The sequence below is a fragment of the Sminthopsis crassicaudata genome, chromosome 2 (assembly GCF_048593235.1).
Source record: "Sminthopsis crassicaudata isolate SCR6 chromosome 2, ASM4859323v1, whole genome shotgun sequence".
Lineage (NCBI taxonomy): Eukaryota > Metazoa > Chordata > Mammalia > Dasyuromorphia > Dasyuridae > Sminthopsis > Sminthopsis crassicaudata.
Genome location: NC_133618.1, coordinates 136281858 through 136291626, shown reverse-complemented (window position 1 = coordinate 136291626; position 9769 = coordinate 136281858). Strand labels below are relative to the sequence as shown.

General features: G+C 42.7%; 1 protein-coding gene across 1 annotated transcript; it reads left to right on the top strand.

Annotated features, from left to right (window-relative positions):
• Window positions 1-356: 356 nt before the first annotated feature.
• Window positions 357-7710, top strand: NKX6-3 (NK6 homeobox 3). The gene is given in 6 exon segments (XM_074287336.1): window positions 357-890; window positions 3183-3202; window positions 3205-3261; window positions 3264-3311; window positions 3314-3339; window positions 5860-7710. Coding segments are annotated over 6 exon segments (774 nt in total). The 5' UTR covers window positions 357-507; the 3' UTR covers window positions 6100-7710.
• The last annotated feature ends 2059 nt before the right edge of the window (window positions 7711-9769 follow it).

Here is a 9769-nt window from a genome sequence, read left to right as displayed (position 1 = left end):
TTGGCCCTGTATTCTAATAGGCCATATCTTTATCAGGGAAATGTTTTTTCTTCTGAAGTTAAAACTTCTCATGGAGGGACCCCTGGCTCAAAGACAGAAGAATGGTTTGAGCTGAGGAGTGGGAAGCAGCTGCCTAAGGGAGACAGGAGTACTGTCTAGCCTCCGGCCAGGAGCTAGAGACCTGGGCAGTAGCCACATTGGATAGACCTTTCACCCACTCGGTGGGACAAACTCGGTCCCAGGCAGCTGACTTGGGTGCCCAGCGCCCTCTACAAGCCGCAGTGGGTGAGGGCTGAGGGTGGGGGCCGGATGCTCAGTTTGGGTTGGGTGGGGGGCGATTGACGGGGAGGCCGTGGGCTACGCTGTTGGCGCATACCTTGCAGACCTGCTATGGGATCTCGGCCAGGAGCCCAGAAGCTAGAATTGTAGAGGCTTGGTGTTTGGACTCCAGAGGAAATCCCCCCAACCTCTCCTCTCCCCAGCTTTGGGGAGAGGGAGCAGCAGATCATGGAATCCAACCTACAAGGGACCTTCCTGCTGAACAACACGCCGCTAGCCCAGTTCTCTGAGATGAAGGCACCTATGTGCCAGTATTCAGTGCAGAATTCTTTCTACAAGCTCAGCCCCCCGGGGCTGGGTACCCAGCTGGCTGCCGGGACCCCCCATGGGATTACAGATATCCTCAGCAGGCCAGTGGCAACTCCAAACAGCAGCCTGCTCTCAGGCTATCCCCATGTGGCTGGTTTTGGTGGACTCGGTTCCCAGGGTGTCTACTACGGTCCCCAGGTGGGGAATTTTTCCAAGTCCGGGAATGAGTATCCATCTAGAAGCAGAAATTGCTGGGCAGACCCTGGGCAGGATTGGAGAGGACGACAGTGCAATAATAGTGAGTACTTGATTTGCTTTCCCCACCCAGCCTCTCCAGGGAATAGGACTGGGCTCCTGAATGGGGAGGGAGGAAGACCTAACAAAAAGGGAAACTTCTGGACTACAGACATAGTCAAGTGGGCTGCCATTTAATGAATGTATATAAGGAAATTCTTGAACCCTTAGCTCTGCTCTTCTTCAGCCTTTTTCCCTTAATTCCTCTACAACATGTATTTATTCACATACCACTTAAATTACTTTGTCTCTTGGAGTCCTAGTGTCTGGTGAGCTTAGGCTCTCACTTGGCAAGATCTTCTAGGGCCATACTCGAGGAACTTATCACTTCAGTTCTATTCCAGGTCAGCCTTTCTTCATCTTCCACCATCTACATCCTGCATCCGGATAGCCATTTTTGTCTCCAGCATGTGGCCAGTACTCGATCCCCTCAGAAGAGATTACCCCACTGGAGTCTTCCTGTCACTTAAGTTTCCATACTATCATGCCTCCACTTCCTAAGCGTTCCCTGTCTCTCTGACTTAATGAAAATGGGAAATGTTTTTTCCTACCATCTACTGAAATATAATTATGAATGAAGAGGTAGCCCCAAGTCTGAAGCAGCAGGGGAGCCAGAGCCCAGAGTCATGGGCATGCCTTTGACCTGAGGGCAGGTTTTCCTTGGGCTCAGAGTCAGTTCCGATCACAGTAAAAAGCCCCTTCATTAAAGCCTGTGGCTAAACCATCTGGAAGAGGTTGAGGACAAGGAGAGAGGGCAGGGCCTTTCTGAGAGTAAGTCTGTGACCCATGGCACTATATCCGGATCAGGGAAAGGAAGGGAAAGGAGGATGCAATATCAGCCAGTTGGAATTCCAGGACTCCTCCCATTTCCTGTCTGCCCTCAGTCACAACTACTTCAGTTCTAGTAGAGCCAGCTTATGGTCAGAAATTTACTCAGATACTCATGGAAAGACCTCTTTGTTCTTTAGGTTCACGTCTAGTCTGGGCCCCTGAATCCAAAGCAACAGACAGCATTAAGTTTCTCAGTTCTCTCTGTCCCTGTCTCTCTCTCTCTGCCCTGTCTCTGTCTCTGTCTCTGTCTCTGTCTCTGTCTCTCTCTCTGTCTCTCTGTCTCTCTCTCTGTCTCTGTCTCTCTCTCTCTCTCTCTGTCTCTGTGTCTGTCTCTGTCTCTCTCTCTCTCTGTCTCTCTGTCTCTCTCTCTCTGTCTCTGTCTCTCTCTCTCTCTCTGTCTCTGTCTCTCTCTGTCTCTCTGTCTCTCTCTCTCTGTCTCTCTCTCTCTCTCTCTCTCTGTCTCTCTCTGTCTCTCTCTCTGTCTCTCTGTCTCTGTCTCTCTGTCTCTTTGTCTCTCTCTGTCTCTCTGTCTCTGTCTCTCTCTCTCTCTCTCTCTCTCTCTCTCTCTCCCCCCACCTTTCACTTTCTCCCTTGCTTCCCTATTTAGAGCAAGTCTTTTCCAGATCTCAATCCCCACACTTGAACTATGGCAGGATCAGGATCCTCTTGCATTTTATCAAACCTCTCTTCCTCCACTCACTGCTGGGCCAGCTTTAATCCCAAATGTTCCACTATCCTGGAAGGGAGGCATCAAGAGTCTCCATTGAGGAATTAAGGCAAAGAAAGAGTGAAGTGGGCACAAAATTGGATAGCTGCTTCCTTGGCTCAATATAAATCCTACAGAGTTTTCAGTCTATCCCTACGAGAAACATTCAGGGTCAGGCCAGCCTGGTCAGTGAGCCCCAGCAAGCCCCTTCAGAAAAAAATTCAATAGAATCTCTCCAGCTTTTCCTGATTTAGATTTCCCAGACTGGCCCCAATCAACAAGTTGTAGACATGGATCTTCCGTGTGTTTATGATAAGGAGACTCTTTATTGTTGGTCACTTCTCTCAATTTTTGATGGATTTGGGATATGAGAATCCACTGTTCTATGGCCTAGAAATGATGACATGATGCTATGTCAATCCCCATCCCCATAACCAAGCCTGCCATGTTATCATGAAGAGAGCTCTGATCAGGAAGCTCTTGGTACTAGCTTGGTCCTCTGCATATGATAGGAAATGCTGCCCCAAGGAAGGGCACGCTCTGTCAAGAGTGGGGCTTAAAAGGAGGGCTCTATGTTGCATTATCTCTTTGGGAGAGGGCATTGTTTATGGGGTATTGATGTCTTCCTTGAGAGAAATCTTTTGGGAGATTTAGCATCTCAAAGATAGTTTAGATTTGAATCAATAATTGTTACCAATAATTGTTACCTGGGACTGCAGTCCATACTCAGTTATTTCCTTCTTTCTCCCTCCTGCTAGCCCAGACCCTTGAGTGACAGCATCCACAAAAAAAGCATACGAGGCCCACTTTCACAGGACATCAGATATTTGCCCTGGAGAAAACCTTGAGCAGACCAAGTACTTGCAGGCAGAGAGAGCACGCCTGGCTTACTCCCTGGGATGACAGAGTCCCAAGTGAAGGTGAGTTGTTACCCACCTGCTGTGCCTCAGGTTTGAACTCCAAAGGTTCTGGTGATAATGAGACATTACTGTAGGTAGAAAAGTTGGATGGTAGACGGTCCTGAGGTCTCCTGCCCTGGCTTTTAGTTCTAATAAGGTCATGGATTTTAGATCTAGAAGGGAGCTTAGAAATTATTTAGACATCCTTCTCCTCCTCTTTTAGAAATAAGGAAAATAGGTTTTGCAAGGGTGAATGTTGAAAACTATCTTTGCATATATTTTGAAAATAAAAAGCTATCCTTAAAAAAATAAATAAGGAAAATAAGAATTAGCAGATGTCAGCAGCTTGCTTGGAGTCACACAGGTTATAAACAGCAGATCAGGAAGGTAAGGATTTGAATCCTAGACACACACTCACTCTCTAGACTCCTGGAGAAAGAAAAAAATCTTAGATATAGAATTAAGGTAAAGAAAAAAGAAAGTAGACAGAACGCTGGTCACCTATTTGCTTTACTTAATATTTAAATCTTGCAGGCATCACATTTCTTGAACTTAACATACTCCTTATCTGTTCAGGTCCAAGCCCAAATGAACCCAGAAATCTCAAGATGCTCCATGTAGTGCTCTAGAGGGCATCTTTCCTTAGGAGTCAATAGACAGAGATTCTAGTCCCATCTATTCCATTGTGGATAAATTCCCTCATCCATAAAATGGAGATAACTACAACATCTCACATTTATTTAATTAGTATTTAAACACTTAAAGGTCAATAATCAATGATTATCTCATTTAATCTTCAGAACAATTCTGTGAGACCAGTGCCATTATAATCCTCAATTTACTGATGAGAGTATGCTGATAATACTTGGACTATACATGTCCCTGGCTCTATTGTGAGAAACATTTTATAAACAACTAAGAGGTATATGAAATATAAGCTATTAATATATGTACTGCTGACCTCAAAGAGGCTTGTGAGTCTACAAAGATATCTGAAAAGTATATAGGCAAATCAATGAGTGAATTATTATTTTTCATGGACACCATCTACCAATAATGTAATCGTGGCTGACACTTGCAGAACACCTGAGAGTTTATAAAATGTTTTTACAGATCCCTGTGAGATTAGGTAGGAGAGGTATTATTAGATTTATTCTACAGATTAGGAGACTGAGTCTAAGAGCTGAATCTTTAAGGGATTAACCCAGGATCTGCCAGATACTAGAGCCAAGATTCAAACTGAAGTCTTTTGAATCTGATTCTGCTCCTTTTCCCAATACAGCTCAGTTCCTGCCTTATTCTTTACTGTCTGATTATGCAGTATTTTCAGAAAAACAAAGTTGGAAGTATTCTTAGATCTTTATGAAGCAAAAAATTGTAAAGTCATCCTTAAATGCATCCTACTCTTCTTATATCAAAGTGCTACAAGATATGAAATACTCATTTGACATTTTGACATCTCCGTGTAATCCTTCCTTTCCATATTAATCAAATAGCATTTATTAAGTACCTAGTAGATGCCAGGCATTGTGCTAAGCTTCTCATAATCACCAGCCTAAAATAACCAAACTTGGTATAACTGAACTGGCAGTCCCTGTGTCCTTTGGGCCCCAGCTCTTCATAGCTTACCCAGCTCTAATTGCTGAGTTTCAGGAAGAATATGACCCTTTTCTTGGCAGAAGAGGTACCTAATAGAAAGGGACAAGATGGTAAAGTGAATGGCAGGCAGAAGAACTGGATTTAGTTTTTGTTTTATCTCTAATCAAACAATCAGTCAACAAGTATTTAGCCAATCTTTATTGCCAGGCACTGTCCTAGGTTCTGGAAGTATAAATACAATGAGCGAAGCAGTGGCTCCTCCAAAGAGTTTACGTGCTAATCTGGAAATCATGGAAATATAAGTATATAAATGGAATAAAGGCCAATACTAGGTGAGTAACTTTGGAAGTTAGGCTAGACAACCTTTAGGTTAACTTACAATTCCAACATTTTGTGAATTTAAATTAAAGGGGGAAAAGACCAGTTTCTCCAACAAAAACTTTAGCAGTGCTTAGGAAGAGAAGGAAGCTGACGTCAAACTGAAAATAGGTGGCCATAAGGAATGGATTCCCCTTCACTGGATTACTTGTTAGGTGTGTCTTTGAGGAGACTTCTGATCTGGTATGAGTTGAACTGGATGACCTCTAAAGTCACTTCCAGCTCAAAGCTTCTGTGATTATCTTAAGTATGAAGCTAAAGGACAGGAACAGCTATGAATTTAAGAGAAAAGTCCTCCTCTGGAGGGCCAGTAAGCTGAATTTAACATCTATTGTGCCCATGTTGACATGAGGGTATTATGCTATTCCCCATGCCCATGCTTGCCATAGGAGCATGAGGGGAACCCTGATCAAGAAGCTCTTGGTCCCAGTCTGAGAAGGATAAGAAATGCTTCCCACGGAAAGGGCACACCCTGACAAGTGTGGGGCTTTAGAGGGGAATCTGTTTGTCTTTCTGTGTGTATCTTGTATCATCCCTCCCCACTTAATACATCTCCAACTGTAGGTGTGGTTCCAGAACCGAAGGACCAAATGGCGAAAGAAAAGTGCCCTGGAGCCGTCATCTTCCACCACAAGGTCCACGGGAGGCGGAAGCGGAGGCGGTGACCGAACAGCTTCAGAAAACGAAGATGATGAATACAACAAGCCCTTAGATCCCGACTCAGACGATGAGAAGATCCGCCTGCTGCTGCGCAAGCACCGGGCAGCCTTCTCTGTCCTCAGCCTGGGCGCTCATAATGTCTGAGGCCGCTTCCTGGCCGCTATCTCAACCTCCCCTACCCAGTGCCCATCATCCCCATGAGTCTGTTATGAGATCTCCCCGTTCCCCACACACACACACCAAAAAAAATCCAAACCTTCCTCCCCTGCCCCTTAACATACCTATATTCATGCATACACGCACACATGCGTCCCAAAGAACCCCCCTGAACTGTCTACCAAAAATCCATTCGTTTAAAAATACATCAGTCTTGTTTCAGCTGGAGATGGACCTGATAATTCAAGCTTGATATCTCATTAGGACAAGTCAGATAATAGACAGAGCTTTGAAAGCTGATGAAGAGAGGGGCCTGCGGGAGGGTCTGAATTTTTTCTTGGTTTAAACCCAATAGCAATTCCATCATTTTGTCCTTCCTTTTTCTTCACCCCACTCCCACCTCCCATTCTGTTGAAGGGAAAATGTGAAGATTCATGGAGATGGGTGAGTATAAATGAGTTTTGACCCCGAAGGAGAGAAGGGCTAGGAGGAATAAAGCATGAGGGAGAAAAAAGAGAGAGAAAGAAGAAAAGGGAGAAAGAAGGAAAACAAAATGAATCATTGAAACCTTTCACAACCCCTTGATTTTAATTTCTTAGACATGTCCCAGAAGAGTGAGGTCTTTTTCCACTCTGATTTATAAGCAAGGATGCTCAGCAGGGTTGGGGATGTATCAGAAAATGGACAGGTTGTGATCATGCTAAAAACAGAATGAGCTTTTATGCATATACTTTGTTCACCTTTCTCATCCAGAGTTAGTCTTGAAGAGGAGAGACAACAATATCATATAGCTATTAGGGATGTTTTACACTAGGTGTCTAACCCAGGCACTTTCTAAAAGGATTAAGGGAAAAGAGAAGGTTCACAGCTGCAAAGTGAATAGGGTTGAAAATCTAAATTGAAAAGTCATACATATCACCAAGCAGAAGTCCCATGGGATCTTTCCTCCCTCCCCTTTCTGCTCATATCTCTGACCCATTTGGTCATCAAACTTCACAATTTTGCAGAGGTGGACAGAATTTAGGGTGAGGGCCATGGCAGGTGGTATGGGGTCAAGGGTAGGAGGAATGAGGGGAAGAAATCCTAAGCATTATGCCCATTGGGACTTCTTCACTCCACACCTGGACTTCCCTGGGGTACAAAAAACCCAGGAAAGAAAGCTGTGGAAGTGCAGAGCTCTCCTCTGATTGAGTACTTCTTACTAGGCAATTCAGAACAAAGTAGGAAAGGGAAAGCAGGCTCCACATTAGCTTCTCCTGCCTTCCTCCAGGTTATCCTGGGCAGGGGAATGGGGACTGTAGCTGTGAGGAGAAGGCTGATGGATTCAGGGCACTTGCTTTTTTCTGTGTGGTCCCAGTGCCTACAACTGTGAGATTCAGGAGACCACTGAAAACAAGGGATTATTTTTAATTTAATTGAATCTTGTGCCACAGCAGAGCAAAGGAGATCGAGAAGTGAGGCAGCAGCCTCAGAAGCCCCTTGGGGTGGGAAGGAGAATGGAGCTGGGGCAGAAATAAAACAGGAAGCTGCCCTGGAAAAGAGGAATGTTGCACTTACTGATCTCCTCTATGGTTCTGAAGAAAATCGAATAAAAACAAATCTCAGCATATTTTCCATGACTCATGTGTTTCTGTGAAAGACAGGATTCTTCTCCACAGTAGAAAATTAGCTCTGTTTATTGCACATCTCCTTCTCACTTGTCAAGGTTCCCTTGCTTCAAGATAAACTTGCTTCCTAAGCAAGTGAGCTAACTATTGAGATCCCTCTCCATCAGGAAGTATGGATGGTTTTATACACACAAGCGTGAGCATACGTACATATGAATGTATGTATGTATGTATACACATATACATAAATATGGAAAGTTTTTTCAAAATGATTTATAAACATTAAGTCATTTTAATTATCACAATAGTGGAGGAAACTGAGGTAAGCAAAGGTTTATTTGACTTGCCCAGAAACTAAGAGTAAGTGTCTAAAGCTATACTTGAACTCAGCTCTTCCTGATTATAGGTCAAGCATTCTTAATTTCTATACCATCTAGTTGCTTTTTACTGAAGCAGAGAAAAACGGAAGGATGACATTTCACAAGATCTAAGAAGAGACATTTTTATGCAGGCAGAGGGCAAAAGGAATTTTTAAATGTCCAATCCAATCCAGTCTACAGCTATCCCTTCCACATTGTGACTTTCCCCATCACAGTTTCAATATATCATAGGTCTGCATAAGAAATTAAATAGTAATTGTTAGGAAATTTTGCAAAGACTAAAGGCAACATGCAAAGACCAGCAGTTGACACAGAAAAAGTTTAGAAACATAGAACTGCATGAAAATATATGTATATTATTGTATACATTTTTTTTTCAATTTCACAATAGGGTGCCCTAAGCACCTTATAAAAGAAAAGAAAAAAAAATCAGACTCCTTCTCTGGTACGAAGGAAGGACCAAAAATTTTATGTGAATTTTTTAGCTCACAGGAGCACTGACTATGCTCCTAATCCCATTATTGTGGAGGGAATAATTGTAGCAAGCATTTTTATTAAGTATTTACTTACTTCATGCCAGAATTTCTACTAGACAAAAGAAATACCAAGATAATAACCATAAATCAGTCCATTGACTATACAATTATAAACAAATATGCATGTCTATGATATTATGAGAATAGAAAATTAATGGAAGCAGGAAAGAACTTCTGAGGATATGATATATGAAATATTACCTGAACGAAGATGGGACTTCAAAGAGATGGGGGCTAGATGCCAAATTCAGGAACCAATGGTCAGGTCAATTTTTCTGGAACAGAGAGAGTGGGAAGGAAATAATATGCAGTAAATTTAGATTATGGAATTATGAAAGATTTAATTGCCAACCTAAGAAATTTTATTTTGTCTCAGAGGTAATAAACTTCCACTAAGAGTCTTGAGAAGGAGGGCAGAATAATCAGACATATTTTAGGGAAATTACTTTGGATGCTACGTAGAGGATAGTTTGAAAAGGAAAGAACTGGGAAACCATAAATCCAATTAGGACTCTATCCAGCCAAGAGATGATGAGAACCTTAATTATGATGATAACAAGAGCAAATGGAGATAAAAGGGCAGATAAAATATGTTGTAGAAATAGAATTGACAAGATGTGGCAAATAATTGGATTATGAGGAGAGGGTGAGACGGAGAAGAAACATTCCAAGGTTGTGAGCTTGGGTGATGAGAAGGATAGTACTGCCCTCAAGAGACAAAGAGAGAAATCTGAGGGAAAGTTGAGATTAAGGAGACATGGTTTGAACAGGCTGAGTTTAGGAGTGGGAGAAATACACAAGCAGAACATTTATAGTTTCTTCAAACTACATGATTAAAGGTCTGATTTAGCCACAGTCCTAAAAATTCAAACAAGTACCTTTGACAAATTCCTGGTAAGGAATCTAGAGTCAGGGGGATCAAGTAAGAGAGGCAATAGCAAAGGCAATAAACTTGGAATCAGAGAGATTTGGATTTAAATACTGGTTCTGCTATTTACCAGATGATTAAGGGTCATTCAGTTCCCTTCCCTAATCCTCAGTTTTCTCATCTATAAGATGGGAATAGCATTACCTATCTTTACTAAAGTTCTCCTCTTTCCTTAATGGCTATGTCATGGCAACCCAAACTTGGGTA